Source organism: Coenobita brevimanus, chromosome 38 (genome assembly GCF_032717465.1).
Source record: "Coenobita brevimanus isolate Jiangsu-jjx chromosome 38, ASM3271746v2, whole genome shotgun sequence".
In the NCBI taxonomy this organism is placed as follows: Eukaryota; Metazoa; Arthropoda; class Malacostraca; order Decapoda; family Coenobitidae; genus Coenobita; species Coenobita brevimanus.
The window spans coordinates 29,413,754-29,435,289 of NC_136991.1; the positions used below are offsets into that span (position 1 = coordinate 29,413,754).

At 41.4% G+C, this 21,536-nt stretch overlaps 1 protein-coding gene across 1 annotated transcript in view; it reads left to right on the forward strand.

The window, feature by feature from the left end:
* LOC145396560 (protein amalgam-like) overlaps window positions 1-21,536 on the forward strand; it is a 108,627-nt gene that overhangs the window by 42,617 nt on the left and 44,474 nt on the right. The window contains exons 4-6 of the mRNA XM_080269935.1: window positions 11,976-12,128; window positions 20,426-20,744; window positions 21,265-21,374. Of these exons, the coding sequence (XP_080126061.1) occupies window positions 11,976-12,128; window positions 20,426-20,744; window positions 21,265-21,374 (582 nt within the window). The remainder of the gene's footprint in view (window positions 1-11,975; window positions 12,129-20,425; window positions 20,745-21,264; window positions 21,375-21,536) is intronic.

A 21,536-nucleotide genomic window follows, 5' to 3' on the forward strand; every position in this document is an offset into this window, starting at 1 on the left:
TCTGACGTTTCCTCGCGTTTCTGCTTCTCCTATCCCTCCCTTCCTTTCCTTACCCCTTCCCCCCCATTCAACCACTCCCTCCCTATTTCTACATATTTCCACCCCTCTCGTGCTCTCCCTGTTTCTTTCCTCTTCCACCCTCCCTTTCTTTCTCTTCCCTTCTCTACCTTCCCTCGCTCTCGCCAAAGTTCTATCCCTTCCTCAGTTTATACTTCCTCTTACCTGCTTTGCTATTCCTCCCTACCCTTTTTCCTTTTCCCTACCTCATATCCTTCTCCCTACCTCATACCTCCTCTCACTCATTCCCTTCCTTTCTTCTCCTCCCCCCTCTCCACAAGTTTCTCCTACCCCTACCTGTCTCCTCTCTCCCCTTGTCTTCCTCTTCCCTCTCCCTCTCGACCTCCCCTCACAACCTTCCCGTCTTTACCCTGCGCGTCCGTATCACAAACTTTCCCCTTCTACCTAAAGCACGGTATTCTTGTCGGGTTACGAGGCTCACTATGCTCCTTTTACTCTTACTTGGCCTAAAATATCCATCGCTCCATTACTAACTCAGCGATGTAGCAGTAGATTAAATATAGAATATGATGCTAGTCACGAAGTTTTACGGAAAGAATGCAGTGACTAGAGCCATTTCATTTTTCTACCTTTGAGCTGTGTGAAATAAGCAGTAAAGGACGAATATCTGCGTCAAGTTTTGGGTGTAAGAACTATAGAACCTGTTCCTTATGGTACCAGTTTATTCTGAATGCCGGTACGATACTATTCTAAGTGACTGATACCTCTACACAATACTAAAAAAGTTAAAAGTTTCATAAGAAAATATGGAAACTGAATAATCAAATTAAATCGTTTGGGAAGAGGTTACCACCGGTAGGCCTCCACTCTTTTCACCTGAACCTAGCACAGATTCTCGTCCTTTTCAGCTTATTTTAAATAGTTCCGTGGCAGAATACGAGAATGCTACGCACTGCAACGGGTCTTCATCCTTTCCACAGCACCCCTCCTAGACAACACTCTTTTCACTTTAACTAGGTGTATAATTCCCATCTTCCCACCTTGATTACAGAGCTGTAATAACAGATTAACAGTAGAATATGATGCCAGTCATGGGGAAATGCTATGGAAAAGATGCTGAGCTGCTATACTGCCTTAATCAGCACATGGGCTACGGGAAATAAGTTGCAAAAAGACGAAATTCTTCTCCGAGTGAAAGAGAATGAACTATACTACCGTATTCTAGTTTTGGTCTCTTGTTACTGCTCAGAATCTGTGACGGAAAGAGGGTAAATTAGTGGAGACAGTATGAGAAGCCATGCAATCTAACGGGAATACGAAGCCTTGTTATACACCCGAGTCACTATCTTGGCTCCCTCTGCCTTAACAACTCCCTCACCCGGACAACTAATGCATTTACGCCGCCACTGCTTTCTCATTCCCTTCCTCACTTTCTGCTGCCGGAGCTCCCCCTCCATTCTCCTCCTTTGTATCTCCTCTCCCACCTTCCTTTCCTTTCTCCTTTTCTCGGTCACACCCTCCATTCCTTCTCGTCTTCTCTCTCTCTCTCTCTCTCTCTCTCTCTTCCATCTTCCTTTCCTTACTCTTGTTCTCGTTCGGCGCTCTCACTTGCCTTTCCACTTTATGCTACCTGGTTCCTCCCATTCATTTTCCTCTCTTCACCCCTCCGGTCTACCATTCCTACCTTCTCCCTTTTCTCCCTTTGCCTCTACAAAAACTACCCTTCACTCCCTCCCCTTACTTCCCCAACACATACAAAAGCTTCCTTTCATTCCCTCCCCTTCCACCTCCTTCATTTCCCCCTCACCTCTTTGATATCTTTCCCCTATCTCCTTCTAACACAAACACTGGTCTTGGCTCAACCTTACTTCGCCTCTCCATCTCTCCTACTCCTTCTGTCTTTCCCAAACCTTCTCCCTTCCACTCCCCAACATAACTATCCCTCCATTCCTCCCTATAACAAACTCTCTCCCATTCACCAACTTGTAATATCAATACCAATTTCGTTCATTCTGCCATCACTTCCCCTTCTTCCACCACCTATCAATCACCGTCTCCTACTCTCTATCCTCACTGCTTCGCACTTACCTCCCACTTTCCCTGCTGCATGGCCCTCCCTCTCACACATATACCCCCTTCAATTTAGGCTTCCTTCCTTCAACCTCCACAACTTCCCATTCTCTCTCGCATGCCTCTCTCCTCTCCCTCCTTCCATCAACCTCATTTCCACTGCCTCACTACCCCGTCCCTTTACCCCCACCTCCGTATCATTTTATGTTTTTTACCATCTTGGCTCACTCGGTGTTCATGTCCCCTTCTTCCTTTACCCCTCCAGTCACCTTCCTCTCCTTTTCTCTCCTCACTTGCCTAACAGAAAAGCTCCTCATTTCCTCCCAGTCCCTCCTTTCATTTCCCCCACTCCTACTTTACCCCTACTTTCCTCCCTCCAATTTCTCAACCACTACCTATCTTCCCATCCTTTTTCCTTTCGCTATGGGACCCTTTACTTCCATTCCTTGTAACCCCAGCAGTGTAAGGACTGACTGCATTTATCCCTTGTTTTCCCTCACCTCTTTGGTTTCCTTCCTTATATTCTTCCCACAGTACAATAAGCAACATCCCCTCCTTCTTGCCGCTATCGGACTCCCTCCCCTTTCATTCTTTGTAATAGCAGCACTATCTTATCTCACACTGCCTTCACATCCCCTTCTGTCTCTTTCTCTAACCTTCCACCCTCTATATACCTACACAAGCCCTACGCCCCAACAGAACTATCCCTCACTTCCTCCCTTTACCAGACTCTTCCTTCATTTTCCCTTGCTCCTTCTGCCTGTTTCCCATATACCTTCTTCTTACTACCCGGTAGAATTTTCCTTCATTCCTAATTCACTATGTTGGTTCACGATTCCCTCACCTTTCCTCCTCCTCTCATATCGTCGATATTCTTCCCCTACCTTTCTCCCTCCATTTCTCCATTCTCGTACGGAACAAATCTTCCGTATATATATATATATATATATATATATATATATATGGAGCCTCTGTGGTACAGTGGTAAAGTGTGCGTTTTCGTACACTGAAGAACGAGGGTTCGCGCCCCGCCAGGGTAATAAACTTTGGGAGCATTCTTCTGGCCACGTACTGCACTGGTGGACACAAGGGGTGTTGCTGTTGAACCAGTGTCGCATATTGTAAAGTATGCTTGCACCCAGTCGGCTTGCGTGGGCAGATTACACTTGGTTCACAGACTTCACACACATCCAAAGCCACTCCAACACTACAATTACACTTACAAGCACTTCTCACCCTACGTGTACATACAATCTCTACCAGACAGCCTAAGCCACTTGGTTGAGATACATTGGCTGTATCGTCCCCACTTCGGTTGGGATAGGCCGGTCCTGCTGTGGACACTCAAACGGCTGATGAGATTATATATATATATATATATATATATATATATATATATATATATATATATATATATATATTTGTGTGTGTGTGTGTGTGCAGGTAGATAGATATAGATACATACATACAAATATACACAGAAAGATACACAGATAGATAGACTGATAGATACACACAGATGGTACTTTAGGGAAATCCTGTACAGTCTAACTTATGTACAATCTGACTCCACATTCCAAGTCTTCTGCGATCTATCTGATGCTTTTTATTTTCCAACTCTGCCATATTATACTGTAGCTACTGTACACATTAATTTCTCAGTTCTCTTCCTTCTCAGTATCCTAATTCCTCCACATGCTTACGCTCCCACCTTCTATATGCTCTGTATTCAAGTTGCTTCCCCACTCTTTGTCACACCTACTCTACGGTAATCCACCCTACTTCACATTAATTTACAGACCATACACCTCCTCCTTAATAATCAACTATCTCTTCTTTTGTCGCTCTTGTATTTCCACCCTTCCTTTTTAATCGTGTTTTTGTTTTTATTCTAAATTTTCTTTTTGCCCCTTCCATGTAGTGACCCATTCTTTCTTGGTTTTCATTTTCTCTTGTCTTTCTACCAATCTTCTGTACTAACCTCTTTTGTGTTAATTCTCTCTTCTTTCCATCAGTCCCCCTTCACAACCTTCTTGCGTTTTTCGTTCCCTATTTTCTTTCTAAAACTCAATCGTTTTGACCGTCTACTGTTTTCATTTTCTCTTTTCTCTCTATCTCTCCTTTTTTATAGACAGTCTCTGTTGTTTTCAGTCTCGCTTTCTAACTCTCCTTTGTACGAATCATCTCTTGTTTTCATGGTCTTTTTTCTTTCTATTTTTCCTTTGTTCATATCGTCTGTTGTTTTCATTCTTTATCTCACCTTTGTACGGAGCGTTTCACAAAGTTTCCATATTCACTTCTCTTTCTGTCACTTCTTTGTACCGATCGTCTCTTGTTTTTACTCTATTTTTCCCATTTCTTCACTGAGCTAATCACTTTTCTTCTGAATCATCCTTGCTTTTCTTCCCCATCCATGTTTTAACTGATCTTTTCTTCATCTCCCTTTTTCTTTTCATTTATCCTAGTAACCTTACCTTTTACCTTATTCATCTCCCTTTTAAATGAACATCTTTGTTCCTGAATATTGTCCTTGTACTGTAAGTAAGTTTCTAGTCATTTTCAACCTACTTCTTCTACTTTTATCCCTCCAACTTAGTAACCTTTGTACTCTTCCAACCTCCATTACATTCAGCTTATGCACTTACCTTCTCACCCCTGCCCCTTTCACTCTACTTGACCTCTATACTCTTCCTTCCTCCCAGGCATTCAAACACTGAACTTACTTGACATTCACTGCACTCTACCACCTCCACTGCAATCACCTCTTGAACTCATTCCAACTCCACTGCACTCAGCCTCTGAACTCATTCCACCTCCACTGCACTAAGCCTCTGAACTCATTCCACTTCCACTTCACTCAGCCTCTGAACTCTGTCCAGCTCCACTGCACTCAACCTCTGAACTCATTCCAGCTTCACTGTACTCAACTTTCATACTACTTCCCCCTCCACTGCACTCAATTTCTACACACATTCCACCTCCCTTGTACTCAACTTCTTTACTTATTCCCCCTCCACTGCACTCAGCCTCAGAACTCATTACATCTCCATTGCCCTCATCTGTCATAAAAGACTTTGTAGTTACTTGTAGTGGAGTTTTCCATATATTAGACTTGTGGGCGAGCGGTTGTTATATTTGAGTGGCTTGTAAGTAGATAATCTTCTTTCCCATTTGTCATGTAGTGACAGGAGAGGTAAAGAATAGTATGGGACTATTTCTATTTGTCTTGGAAATATTAACAAGTCTCTCACACAGAGCGGAGTATAGAGTCCCGCTAGCTATCTCTCTGTCTCGCTCTCTCTGTCTCTCTCGCAAGTTGCCAAGCCCTTCTCCCTGCGACCTGTCTGTTGTAAGGCTAGCTTCTTTCTGAGCTCTCTTTCCTAAATTCTGGTGTAACAGGAGACGTATCACGTGTGTTCCTTGTGGGTGGAAAGTTCTACAAGCCTGTGTGTGAGTATGTGTGTATGTGTGTGTATGGTCACTAAGGCTTTGTTCACCGGTGGATTGCTGACAACTAACTGCGTCATCTCCTTACTGGCCACTGTCGTCAGCTTTCCTCAGTGTAATTTGCAAGCTCATTTCCCATTCCCAGGCTCGCATAGAGCTGTCTATCTATCTATTTATCTGTCTATCTATTATGATTTGTAACTACAATATGGAGTCCCAATACATTGCTCGGTCACGCGAAAATGGCGTACCATCGACAGTTAATAGTTCTAACATATTAATACATATTATATACACATTATAATGAACTTATAAGCTAATTAAGTGAAATACATAATATTGTAAAAGTAACATAATTGTATGAATATTGTATACATATAATATTTATAGTAAATAGTGATTATTCAGTAATATTACATTTTAAACAAGTTGTATACATATTAGAATAAATGCATTAGAGTAAATTATTTAACTGTAATACAGTATGTACTTGGGTTATTATAGTGAAATGCATAATTGTGTTGGCCTTATAACTGTAGTTACATTTTGTTAATGCAACTGTTACATAAGTGTCTTGGCCTTATAATTGTAGTTAAAGTTACATAAAAGTTACATCTTGTTAATGCAACTGTTAATTGGCAAAGTGTAACATAATGCAATCGTTTGTCGTTACATAATTGTTACATATCGTTTGTAGTTACATAATTGTAATAAGTGTAACATAATGCAATCGTTTGTCGTTACATAATTGTTACATATCGTTTGTAGTTACATAATTGTAGTTAAAGTTACATAAAAGTTACATCTTGTTAATGCAACTGTTACATAAATGGTACATATTGTTTGTAGTTACATAATTGTAGCAAGTGTAACATAATGCAATCGTTTGTTGTTACATAATTGTTACATATCGTTTGTAGTTACATAATTGTAGTTAAAGTTACATAAAAGTTATATCTTGTTAATGCAACTGTTACATAAATGGTACACATCTTCTGAACTCATTGCACCTCAGCTGACTCGACCTCTATCTTATTTCACCTCCAACATTTCTCACCTTATTCAACCTACACTGTACTCTACTTCCTTAGAAAAACTACTTCCCTATACTTGCCCTACTGTCGTTGTACTGAATTACCCGTCCCCCCCCCCCCGAGAGGGCTCGGGAACGAGTATCGTTTTCATTCGGTCTGTCTTTCTGTTTGTTTGTTTGTGTCAGTCCGTCTTTTTGTTTGTTTGTTTGTGTGTCTGTCTCTCTGTCTGTCCGTCTGTCTGTTAACAACTTTACGCGAAAACTACTGGTGCGATTTTAACTAAAATTACAGAAATGATGGGCTATGACATTCTAATCACCTGATTAAATTTTGGGACAGACTGGGCCAACGCCCAGGCTGTAGGCCCAAGAAATGTATAAAAAAAAAAAAAAAAAAAAAAAAAAACACGGGTATGCAATTGCTTTTTCGCGTTAACTCCTCTCAAATTCGTCATATCGACATGAAACCAAATACTAAAGGTGCATCTTTCAAATCTGCATCCTATAACATGCCTCATTACATCTGGGGGGTCATCCCCCAGTTTGCAGTAGTGGAGGGGGGGTCAATGTTAGGTGGGTCGGGCCTAAAATTTCAAATGGGCATAAAATTGTTAGTTTTCACCCGATTTACTCCAAATCTGATGTATGACATCTCTAACTAGATATCCTGTTGTGTTATACGTCAGCATTAAAGTGACTGCCACGGACAGGTTTACTGTGCATTGGCACCACTTCCTGTTACTACTTTACTCCAACTGTATCTACGAGTACATTTTCTGTTATCTCCAGCTCCCTCAGACGGCATGGGAGCCATTGCACTGCACTAAATTTCTACACACATTCCACCTCCCTTGTACTCAACTTCTTTACTTATTCCCCCTCCACTGCACTCAGCCTCAGAACTCATTATATCTCCATTGCCCTCATCTGTCATAGAAGACTTTGTAGTTACTTGTAGTGGAGTTTTCCATATATTAGACTTGTGGGCGAGCGGTTGTTATATTTGAGTGGCTTGTAAGTAGATAATCTTCTTTCCCAATTGTCATGTAGTGACAGGAGAGGTAAAGAATAGTATGGGACTATTTCTATTTGTCTTGGAAATATTAACAAGTCTCTCACACAGAGCGGAGTATAAAGTAGAGTCCCGCTAGCTATCTCTCTATCTCGCTCTCTCTGTCTCTCTCTCAAGTTGCCAAGCCCTTCTCCCTGCGACCTGTCTGTTGTAAGGCTAGCTTCTTTCTGAGCTCTCTTTCCTAAATTCTGGTGTAACAGGAGACGTATCACGTGTGTTCCTTGTGGGTGGAAAGTTCTAGAAGCCTGTGTGTGAGTATGTGTGTATGTGTGTGTATGGTCACTAAGGCTTTGTTCACCAGTGGATTGCTGACAACTAACTGCATCATCTCCTTACTGGCCACTGTCGTCAGCTTTCCTCAGTGTAATTTGCAAGCTCATTTCCCATTCCCAGGCTCGCATAGAGCTGTCTATCTATCTATTTATCTATCTATCTATTATGATTTGTAACTACAATATGGAGTCCCAGTACATTGCTCGGTCACGCGAAAATGGCGTACCATCGACAGTTAATAGTTCTAACATATTAATACATATTATATACACATTATAATGAACTTATAAGCTAATTAAGTGAAATACATAATATTGTAAAAGTAACATAATTGTATGAATATTGTATACATATAATATTTATAGTAAATAGTGATTATTCAGTAATATTACATTTTAAACAAGTTGTATACATATTTGAATAAATGCATTTGAGTAAATTATTTAACTGTAATACAGTATGTACTTGGGTTATTGTAGTGAAATGCATAATTGTGTTGGCCTTATAACTGTAGTTACATTTTGTTAATGCAACTGTTACATAAGTGTCTTGGCCTTATAATTGTAGTTAAAGTTACATAAATGTTACATCTTGTTAATGCAACTGTTAATTGGCAAAGTGTAACATAATGCAATCGTTTGTCGTTACATAATTGTTACATATCGTTTGTAGTTACATAATCTTAATAAGTGTAACATAATGCAATCGTTTGTTGTTACATAATTGTTACATATCGTTTGTAGTTACGTAATTGTAGTTAAAGTTACATAAAAGTTACATCTTGTTAATGCAACTGTTACATAAATGGTACATATTGTTTGTAGTTACATAATTGTAGCAAGTGTAACATAATGCAATCGTTTGTTGTTACATAATTGTTACATATCGTTTGTAGTTACATAATTGTAGTTAAAGTTACATAAAAGTTACATCTTGTTAATGCAACTGTTACATAAATGGTACACATCTTCTGAACTCATTGCACCTCAGCTGACTCGACCTCTATCTTATTTCACCTCCAACATTTCTCACCTTATTCAACCTACACTGTACTCTACTTCCTTAGAAAAACTACCTCCCTATACTTGCCCTACTGTCGTTGTACTGAATTATCCGTCCTCCCCCCCCCCCCCGAGAGGGCTCGGGAACGAGTATCATTTTCATTCGGTCTGTCTGTCTGTTTGTTTGTTTGTGTCAGTCCGTCTTTTTGTTTGTTTGTTTGTGTGTCTGTCTCTCTGTCTGTCCGTCTGTCTGTTAACAACTTTACGCGAAAACTACTGGTGCGATTTTAACTAAAATTACAGAAATGATGGGCTATGACATTCTAATCACCTGATTAAATTTTGGGACAGACTGGGCCAACGCCCAGGCTGTAGACCCAAGAAATGTAAAAAAAAAAAAACAAAACAAAAAACAACAACAACAACAACAACAACGGGTATGCAATTGCTTTTTCGCGTTAACTCCTCTCAAATTCGTCATATCGACATGAAACCAAATACTAAAAGTGCATCTTTCAAATCTGCATCCTATAACATGGCTCATTACATCTGGGGGGTCATCCCCCAGTTTGCAGTAGTGGAGGGGGGGTCAATGTTAGGTGGGTCGGGCCTAAAATTTCAAATGGGCATAAAATTGTTAGTTTTCACCCGATCTACTCCAAATCTGATGTATGACATCTCTAACTAGATATCCTGTTGTGTTATACGTCAGCACTAAAGTGACTGCCGCGGACAGGTTTACTGTGCATTGGCACCACTTCCTGTTACTACTTTACTCCAACTGTATCTACGAGTACATTTTCTGTTATCTTCCCCCCTCCCTCAGACGACATGGGAGACAAGTGGTATTGCTCAAGAAATGACATGGAGAGGTGTGTGAGGCCATATGTTGCGCGTATGAAAGACTTCAGAGGTGTGTGGTGCCATATGTTGCGCGTATGAAAGACTTCAGAGGTGTGTGGTGCCATATGATGCAGTATGAAAGACTTCAGAGTGTGTGGTGCCATGTGATGCAGTATAAAATACTTCAGAGTGTGTGGTGCCATGTGATGCAGTATTAAAGACTTCAGAGTGTGTGGTGCCATGTGATGCAGTATAAAAGACTTCAGAGTGTGTGGTGCCATGTGATACGAGTATGAAAGACTTCACAGCATAAGGGAAATGGTTGCCTAGTCTATACTCAGAATCGGAAACAGACTAAACAACAAAAAATCCTACCTTCACCCATCCTCCCTACTTATCGTACGTCATTCATTTTCCATTCTTAACCCTCTCATGATCAGAACAAGTCTATCATTCTATTCCAAATAAGTTCGGGCAGTCTTTTTCCAGCAAACAGTGAGTCTTAGAATCCCGAGTATACTGCCATCAACAACCCTCTAACAGTCGGGTCGGGACGGCTCTAGTATTATATGGCACTTAACGACAGACCATAGTTCTTAGCTGAGAGTATCGACAAACTCCTCATGGTCGCAACATCTCCAATATGGTTACAGGGCAAACACCAGACGATTTTCTTCAGTTAAGAGTGTCATAACAACCTAAGAGTGTTAACTAATCTATCTCCCCCCGCCCATCCCATCCCCAGATCCGCCTGCACGCTGTTGGACGAACGTAACGAAGAGACAAGAGTGAAAAGCGATGACTGATTATGTACTCGAACTTCGTACCAATCCAGTCTCCATGCTCTCTCTCTCTCTCTCTCTCTCTCTCTCTCTCTCTCTCTCTCTCTCTCTCTCTCTCTCTCTCATGCTCGTACACGTCACGTCAATGACCTCTGTTGTTGCACTGCCATGATTTTTTTAAAATGTAATCAATCAAAGTCCTATCTCAGTTGTATTCAGCCTAACACTAGTGAATTCACCTTATCTATAATGTATTCAGCATCTGTACTAATCAACTTCCTCTTCTCTCCCTTTTTATTCCACCCAACTACTCTACCCCCCATCCTCCTCAGAACACCCTGCGTCGGACGTGGGTGACGAGAAGACATGAATGAGAAGCAGGGAAAGAGCCAAATTAACCTCTCCATCCCGTCTACAGAGCAATCCACCTCCATACCTCATTTGCCTCCACCGTGTGCATCACTATTCTCAACCCCTGTGGTATCTTCCCTCCAGTGTACTGCAGATCCACATTCACCTTACTTCCAATGAGTTTTCAGTGACCTTACCTCTACTGAACGTCTCCTACCTCCATCAAACTCATTGTCCGTACTCATACTACTACCGTTATATTTACGCTATCAACATTGTCCTTAATTTCTGTATTAAACTACTTCCTCTGCCCCATCCCCGTCCTTCCAAAACAACTCTACTAATTTACCTAAGCTCCCCCACCCCTCTCCCCCAGAACTACCTACACTGATCTGACTCTTCCCATTGAAACACCTGTACTAATCTACATCCTCTCCCCAAAGAATCATCTGTACTAACCTTCCTCCTCTGCCCTACCTCTCTCCCCCAGAACCACCTGTATTAATCTACCTCCTCTCCCCCAGAACCACCTGCACTAATTCTCCTCTTCTCCCAGAACCACTTGGTCTAATAAACCTCCCCTGTTCTACTCTTCTTCGGGAAAGCCACCTGTACTAATTTACTTCCTCAGCCCTACCCCCCGTTCCCCAGAACCACCTGTACAAATTTACCTCCTCTCACCGAGAAACACCTGTACTAATTTTCCTCTTCTCCCCTAGAACCACATGCACTTAGTTACCACATCTCTTCCTAAACCACCTGTACTAATTTACCTCTCTTCCCCAAGAACCACCTGTACTAATTTACCTCCTCTCCCCCAGAACCACCTGTACTAATTTACCTCTTCTCTCCCAGAACCACCTGTGCTAATCCACCTTCTCTCCCCCAGAACCACCTGTACTAATTTATCTCCTCTCTCCCAGAACCACCTATGCTAATCTACTTTCTCTCCCCCAGAACCCCCAGTATTAATCGATCTCATATGCCCTACCCTTCTCCCCTAGAGCCACCTGCACTATTCTACTTCCTCACCCCCAGAACCACCTGTACTGATATACCTCCTCTCCTCCATCCCTCTCCCCCAGAACCACCTGTGTTGGACGGTGGTGACGAGAAGGTGCGAGTGAGGAGTGGAGAGTCGACCAACCTGACGTGTCGTGCCCACGGCACCCCCACGCCGACCATCAGGTGGATACGGGAGGACTACAGGCCCATCAGGCTCTCCAGTCAGATCCTAGGTAACTCACTGGCCCGAATTCTTGTTGATCTGGCAGGATTTCTACCACCTCTTCCTTATCAGTTTATTTCTGCTTCTGGTATATCAATATTTTAGTCTTTTTTATACCATGTCACTGTTAAAAGGAAAGAAGAGGCACGTAAAATAACACTAGGGTAAAACAGGCAAAAAAATAAAAATAAAGAGGTGTTTGAAACCTCCTAATGTGACAAAAATACTGTCCTGTAACTCTCACTGCTGTACCTCATACTAGGGCCTTGAGTATACTGATTTTATGAATTGGCACCCTCGTCCCTGCCTCGATAATAAATAATTACAGTTATTGATTCCGAGTGTAACCACATTATCATCACTGTCTTGAAACTGAACTATTATTTTCCTGATCATCTGTACCTATCCAGCACACCCACTAGAAAATTATATACACGGATTCTATGCATAGCTACATTTTCTTTCTTGTCTTGATACCAGCGAATTACTTACACTGATGGTAACAAGAACCATATTCTCTCATTCTTGCTCTGAAACATCTCATTCCCACCTTGCTCTGCTTGACGATAGAAAGTTATTTTCTTATTCTTATACTAAGTACACACAGTCTGTCATTCTTGCACTAGGGCACCTAAATTGATTAAACAAGTGGTGCCAGGCGTAACAAACTTCGCCCGACAGCAGTTACTTAATTGCTGTTAAATACCGACTCGTTTCTGCCATTCAGTGTCAGTGCACAATTAAAGTCTATGGTAATGGCGCAAATGTTTTCAAGTTACGCCCTCAGATAATCCCTGATCTTGCATTTGACCTTTCAAGGTCTCTCAGGGTCAAAGGTCATGCAACCAAATGAAAGCCCTTATGAGACTTCCTATATCTTGGTAATAGTAAATATATCTATCTTCAACGAGTTTCGAGTTATATCCCCCTGAATATCCGTGACCTTGAGTTTGATCTTTCAAGGTTACTTATGGTCAGAGGTCAAGGTACCAATTAAAAATCCATATGGGATTAGTAAATCCCATAGGTGGATAATAGTAAATATCTCTATCTTCAACCAGTTTCGAGTTATAGCTCCCTGAATATCCGTGACCTTGAGTTTGACCTTTCAAGGCCATTCAAGGTCAAAGGTCTTGGTGCGAAATGAAAGCCCATATTACAAGTTCCTGTATGTTCATAACAGTAAATATCTCTATCTTCAACCGTTTCCAAGTTATGGCCCTCTGAAAATCCATGACCTTGATTCTGACATTTCAAGGTCACTCGATTATCTCCAAAATTTAATAACTTTCTTTGGGGACCTGTGCCCACATAAAAGTTTCATGTAATTTTATTTAGCCGTTTTTCTGTAATGTTGCTAACAAACAAACAAACTTGACCAAACACAATACCTCGTCGGACTAAGTCCGAGCGAGGTACCTAGTCTTAGGCATCCCTTCATGACACATTGCTCGGCCTTAAACTAGAGAATGACTTACGATGATTTATAGCACGGCTAGTCTCAATCCTGAATTGTCACTAAAATTATAGCAATGCTAAAAAGCCACATTCTATCCTTCTTACCATGGAACTAGACAGAAAATCAGTATGACTCTGCCACACAGCATTCCTTGAGACTATGAGTGCTTAAGCCATTCTAAATACCGCCACACACTCTTGCCATCCTACTCTTCTACAGAATTTTGCAAACACAAAGAGTGTAACAGAGATATGTTGCTAGTGTTCTTGACGCCAGAGAAATTTTTAGATGATAGCAGAAGCACTAACTGCAGTAGACATACTTTGCTTAAAAGTATTGACGAAATTACTTTACATACATCCGAGGACCCAATACGTCTTACTTGTCGTGAGTATGGTGAATTATTCAGGTTTTTGTTATTAGGGTTACAGTAGTAGGCATGAAAAATTAATTACTTAAGGCATCACTTCAAGGCCCCTACCTCAAAATGGTATAATTATTCCCCTGTACAAAGGAAACAAGGGAAAAGAAGTTTGTGGTAATCATATGGGAATACAGGTTCTTAATGTAACAAGAAAAGTATATGGTAGGATACTTTTTGACAGAGTTAGGGAAATAACAGAGAATTTTTTTGGAGAAGAACCAGGGTGTTTTTGGATGGGAAAAGGTTGTGTAGATCAGACAGTCATCCTAAGGTGTTTAGTGGAGAAGTTTCTAGAGAAGGGAAAGAAGTTCTGTGCGGCCTTCATGGATTTGGAGAAAACATATGACAGAGTGGATAGACGTGGAATGTGGAAAATGTTAAGAATATATGGAGTAAATGGGAAGCTGTTGAATGCCGTGAAGAGTATGTATGAGGCCGCTAGGGATGCAGTGTGTGTGTGGATGGTGAGCTGAGAGAATTTTTGTCTGAATGTTGGATTGAAACAGGGATGTGTCATGTCTCCATGACTGTTCAACCTGTATATGGATGGAGTTATAAAAGGGATGCAAGGTAGGGCAGTGGATGCTGGAGCGGCTCTAATGAGAGAGGGCAGTGTTTGGAAACTTCCTGTTTTGCTGTTTTCAGATGATACTGTATTGTTCAGTGATGATAAAGGGGAACTGCAAGGCGCGGATGAAATGGTGGGATGGCATGGAGAGGTATATGAGAGAGAGGTGTGAACTGGGAGGACGGCTGCGTAATGGCAGGGGACACGGCGACGTGGAGGCGATTTGTTTGTGGCCACCTCTTACGGGATTAAGGCGTTTGGCTATAGATAAATATATAGACAGACCTCAAAATGGTGTTTAAATTACTCAGGTCGTTGCAGAAGTGGTGCTGGAGGCTTTCCTGTAGGTAAATAAAATCGCCTGGGGCTTGTCCAAATATGATGACAAAATACAAGTGCATCAGAAATGGATATGGACAATCATTTCTCAAAAATCCTTGGAGACTGAACTTCGAGGAGAGTGCTTAAAGACATACTACCTCTTCCTCTAAACTGGCAAAGTATGTATGCCGAGCTGAGAGTAAGAGAGTGGATCTACGTAAGGACCTTCATCCGTCTGTGTGATACGGCGGTGTGGCTTTAGTCTCGCCAGCATAACCTTGTGGAGGCGCATTACACACAGTCTTTATGGTTACTGGAGCTGAGTGCACTGCTGGAGTTAGGATAGTTACGCACACAGGGGTTGTCAGAAAGCAAGAATGCAAGCGAGCAAGCCAGGGATGAAATTTCACCAAACTGACACCCAGTTCCTTTGAGAACAATCACGAGGAAAAGTTCGACGAAAATTCCCTATCGGCTTTGTATCTTGACTTCAATACATCTCATTCTTCCTCGAACGACAAAGAGTAACCCTCCTTTTCATATTCTTTTACTTTGTTCTTCATATTGACTCCTTCCCTCCTTCCTACATTATAACTGTGGGCCTCACAATGCCTCCTTCCTTCTCGTACTCTTTGTTGTGGGTTTCATATTGCTATCTCGGAAGAAAAAAAGTGACACCTTCCATCGCCACAGTTGGTAGGAAAGTGAGGCCAACTTTTGATTGTGATGGCACTTATGATCTGTTTTGAAGCAAGAACAAAATGTCTACGAAAGAGGTACGAAATACTCCAGGAACTGATAACAAAAATTTTATTACAAAACTTACAGCAAATCTATTTTAGTTCCCTTCAGAGTATTCCCCTTTGGACATTATACACCTGTTCCAGCAGTCTTCCCATTCCTGGAAACACTTTCTGTAGATGTCTTATGTCACCCTGTCCAGAGACTCCTGCTTTTTTTTTTTCCCCTGTATTTCTTCTGTGCTGTCATATCTTCTGCCTGTGAGCCCTAACACAATCTTGGGGAATAAGAAAAATCACATGGGGCCAGATCTGGCCGGGAGGTGCGGAGCAATAACGATGTTGTTTTTGGCGAAAGAATGCTTAACTTGACAACGCGGTGAGTGATGGGGCGTTGTCGTGATGCACGAACTATTTCTGGGTGCGTCACTTCTCTGGACGCTCGGCCTGATGTTCTCTCGTAGATGTCTAAGCAAGAAACGTCTGTGGCCTCCACTTTGTAGTTCGTCAATAGTGCCACGACGATCTTCCAAGATTGCCTGTCGAATTTTCTCGATGCTCGCATCTGTTCCAGAGGTCGAAGAACGACCAAGACGTGGAGAGTCTTGGACTGACATGTTGCCTTCTTATAATACGCGTACCACTGGTAGACTTTTTTTTTTTTTTTTTTTTCATAGTTTGCTCCTGGAAAGCTTGGTAATACATTGTTACTGCCTCAGCCGCGGTTTTCCGGAGGAAAGAAAATAATGCACACTCATTGCTCATTCAAATCTGCCATAGTGGAGTGATGACGAAAATAGTAAAGTCACATGCATCAACAAAGAAAAAACACCAGAAATACGGACTCGACTCTCTCAGTGCGAAGTCATTTGATAGGATGATTCACTCGACTGAAAGCTAGTGGCGCTTACCGGCGCAACGGGAACCATTTCTTTTTCCCACGCAATCGATCTATTCCGGGAATTTTCGGGTTCTACCTTGCATACTTGTGCTGAAAGAGTCTTATTCCCAAAGGCAATTGGTATGCAAGAAAGCAAGAGTTGAAATTTACAAACACATTTACGATCAGTTCCCATTCATAACTATGAATTAATACTGTAGTTAGAACACGAAAAATGACTTGCACCTAAGCTGGAAAAAAGCAATGAAGCCAGGATTCAGATTCACTAATAAAACTTTGATACGTTGCGGTAGGAAGAGCAAGAGACAGGAATATTCTGTATTCTCTCATTCTTGTTTTTCCTACAAATAGTGGTTGGGACAGTGAAAAGATCGTATTTTTTATTATCTTAACCCAGGCCTTAGCCTCCACACTTTCATTACTGTCACGCCAGTCAGATATTCAAGAGACTGAAAGAATGCTATATAATGATGTTTGTGGATATGCTGCGTGCAGAATGTACAGTATGCCATTATTTAAACCAAGGACAACATCCATGTGTAGCAGAGGTGTAGAAGTTCAATTTGTACACCCAACAATCTTGCAATAATAATGCCAACAACACTAATGAATGATGTCACTAGTTATTAGCTGAAACAGCAGAGTTATTGCCATGCATGAATGTACGAAGTAGATGGAAGGTGTTACTTTTCTTTTTTTTTTCTGAGGAAGCAATTTGAAACTCACGACAAAAGAGAACGAGATGGAAGAAGGCACAACAACGCTTCACAACAATCTGTCTCAAGTTTATATGTGGCATACCGTAGGTAGAGCTATAAACAAAAACTCGCTAACACTTCCTTGCAGGCTTTGGGGACTGAAGTGTTATATGACATGATTCATGGATAGCAATACATATCACAAAATATGTGAGCATGGGAAGGGAGGACACCCTCTGACATTCATTGAGGAATGAGAAATATGGAGGTAGGACGCAATGCTGATACGGGATTGTCTGTGAACTTTTGCTCGTGTCAGTCCGTACATACGGATACCAAGACTAATAGCCTGGGTGTGTGTCTAGTTGTGTTGATCAGTATTACGTCACTGACTCGAAGAGTGGAAGTTTCCTTAAGTACAAGATGAAAAGAAAGGATGAAAACAATGTAAACGTAAGTGACCATAGCGAAGAACATTATATAAACGTGGTGTAGTGGATTATGAGATAATATTATTGAAAGATACAACCCACCCCACTTCCTGATCTCGAATGAAATGTTAAAAAAAAAGAAAAGAAAATGTGGCCGTGTGAGAAGCTCGTAAAATGTCTACACCCACATCTTGCCAGAGGTCGTATATATAATAAGTCATTAACAATTTTCAGGGAAAGAAATATTTCAGAAAAGTTAACTTGGCGCAGATATATATATATATATATATATATATATATATATATATATATATATATATATATATATATATATATATATATATATATATATGTGTGTGTGTGTGTGTGTGTGTGTGTGTGTGTGTTCAATTCAGTATTTTAGCCCTTTTGCGCCCCGTGTCCCCATTATGGGACGGAACTGGGCATTTTCAAAATCAAATAAAGAAGGGAACCCCCGGGGTAGAGACTATGAGCTTCGCGACTACGAGCCGACAGGCGGAGGACGGTACGCCTAGCACCCTTCCAACAAAATCCCTCACACAGGAACTCTGGGAGTTAAGAGGTTAAACAGTGACAAATCTACTAGTTTCTTTAACCCCTTTGCGCCTCGTGTCCCCAATATGGGACAGAGCTGGGCATTTTCAAAATTTAATAAAGAAGGGAACCCCGGGGTAGGGACCCATGAGCTTTGCGATTACGAGCCGAGGGGGAAGGGTGGTACCCCCAGCACCCTTCCAACAATATCCCTCGCACAGGAACTCTGGGAGTTAAGGGGTTAATTTGACTGTGAACTGTATGGCCGCTGCATGACTTAAGGGAAGAGTATACAGTACACAAGCAATCTTACTTGAAAGTTAGGCTTATAAGTTTATAACTACGGGTGCAGATTTAACTACCTTTGTTTAGAAAAACGGCGGGCGAAGTGATAACTTCTTTTCTTCCCTTTTAATGACGTCTTTATTTTTGCTGCCTCCAGACAGTTATAAGAAACTTGAGAAAGAGTGATCGTACTGACAGGATAAACATCTTTCCGCAACAAATTCAGTCGTTAGATAACAAGAATGCAATAAAAGACACATCCTTGGGCTAGAAAGGCTAATAACCACACATCAGTAACGTATTAAATATTTCATTCTTGCTTCCTTCAGATGATTACATGGAACCAAGGAGTGGCTTTTCATACTAGGAGGGTTAAATACAGCCTTGTTAAATACCTCAGTACGAGGAAGATTTCTACGCTGAATTAACTACTCATAATGGTTGTTTCTCTCTCTCTCTCTCTCTCTCTATTATTTTTTCTTTCTGCCAGACGATTTTATTCAGCTTAGTGAGGCTCTCTGGTAAAGAATGGGTTAACTGCAGGTGCGTCTTTAACCCAGGCATTAGGTAGCTTCTGGCCTCATAATGTCGCAGTGTTTGTTGTTTACAGCTTCTCTCGCTCTCTTGCTAAAAATCCACCCGGACTAAAATTCCCGGTGCCTGCATTTTCAGTTTTTTGTTCTTTTTCTTTTTTTCCCTGGCTGATTAGACGGGAAATAATACAGATCGTTCTTTTTTTTTCTCCCTTTCCGTTACCCAAGGATAGTACGAGGATAATTGTATCGCTTCTGTTATCATCATCATCATCATCATCATCATCATTATTATAATTATTATTATTATTATTTATTATTATTATTATTAGTGATAGCAGTAGTATTAATAGTAGTAGTGACAATAGCAGTAGTAGTACCGGTAGTAGCAGTAGTACTCGTAGTAGTACAGCAGAAGTAGTAGTAGTAGTAGTAGAAATTGCAGTGGTAGTAGCAGTAGTAGTACTGGAAGTAGGTAGCAGTTGTAGTAGTAGTAATAGTAACAACAACAATAATAAAAAAATATTCACTTTATTATTATTTTTTTTTTTTTTTGGGGGGGGGGATTTACGCCGTGTCCCCTTTCATCGATAAGAACTAAGGCATTGCCACTGGGTAGGGGACTTTGGTTTTTGGTGCGTGTAACACTTTATGACCAGATGCCCTTCCTGATGTCTACCAATGACCCTTGGGTGGACTCGAACCTCCGACCCTTCGGTCAGAGCGCTCTAATCCACTGAGCCACGGCTGCTACAACCAGCTAGGTGACAGGAGAGCACTACCTCTCCCGGCATGGCAGCTTACCCGGGAGCGGCGCAAACTCACGACTCTGCAGTCATGAGTCAGACGCTCTACCACTGAGCCACCATTCCCCTAATAATAATAATAATAATAATAATAATAAAAATATGGTAATGATTCCAAGTATTCAATAGATCTTTAGAGAGAATTTTCTATACTAGTAAGATATACTGACAGTGTCATTCATGCATTGTAAACACTAACTGAAAGGCTGGAAAAATCGTGCGGTAATAACGCATAACCGTACTCCGGGCATCGACTCTGAAAAGCTCAAAAGTCCCAGCAGTTTGCCTCCGTGCCACTCGCTTTTACATGCCACCACTTCGGTACTAACATCAACCGTGCGTGCTCAATACATGCAATACATGCAAGGGCTGTCTCATTCATGACAAATGTAATGATATTAACGGAGGGTGTTTAATACAATTCAGAGTGTTTGAGAAAGATCATTAAAGTGTGCTTTAAAGAAATTCCCACCTTGAATGCAATATACGAGTACCCTGCCTCAACCCGGGATTGAACGCCCTTCATTTAAGACACTAACCCACTTCTCACACAACCTGACCACCACCTCCCCCGTTTGCTTTTCAGTACCTCAGGTGGTGGGTGATATCCTACGACTGCGTGAGGTGAGCCCAGCCAGCGCCGGTGGGTACCTGTGCATCGCCAGCAACGGTCACCCGCCCTCCGTCAGTAAACGGGTCAAGGTCAAAGTGGACTTTCCCCCAGAGGTTAAAGGACCTAAGTCAACCATGTGGGCGTTACCTGGGACCACCATCAGCCTCACCTGCCTGTACGCCGCACACCCGCCCCCAAGAGTCATCTGGCGGAGGGATAACTCATTGGGGTCACAAATCCTCAGTCAAGATTACTTCACTATTACTCCTCAGGACGGCCATCCACCGTACACGTGAGTCACAAAGCTGATCATCGCAAAAATTAGATGCTTTATATATTTCGCTATTATATCTCAAAGCCATCACACAAAAGTGCTAGCCTACTTATTATTTAAATATCAAGTGTTCCATATTTAATGAAATAATATTATAATGTTTACTTACGATATAGAACAAATTAATCGTCCATCACACTAGTCGGATACACATAATTCTTATTGACTATCTTATCTCTAAGCGTCACACAAAATTGCAACTCATATAAAGAACATCACTTTTTAAATGGTTTCAGAAATATAATTTTTAATCATGATAGCGAACTACTAATGGTAGTTTGTTAATCAATGTTGAGAATGTTAGCTTACCAGCATCAACAAACCACAACAAAACTGCGGACTGTACCGCCACTACTTGTAATTCAAGTACAAATTTACACACACAAAAATTTCTGGACCACTGTATCTCGTTGAGTATCAGGAACAAAACCACCACATAAAACTTTTTACTGTACCGTCACTCCTCCTTGTGTTTCAGGCACAATATGACACTTCACATGAGAAACCTGGTGTCGTCAGACTTCGGGCTTTATACCTGCCACGTTAAAAATTCTATGGGTGAAGCTGAGGCCAACACCATCCTAAAAGGTAAGCCATTGTATACATGAGAAAAAAATGCTGCTCACTGCTAAGACGATGCATGACAGCAGCTGCGTATTACAGGCATTTTTCAGATGCGTATAGAATAAAAACCTGCCTTAGTCGGGGCAATTTTAGTAAATTTTCGCTACAACAGACGATTTCATTCAG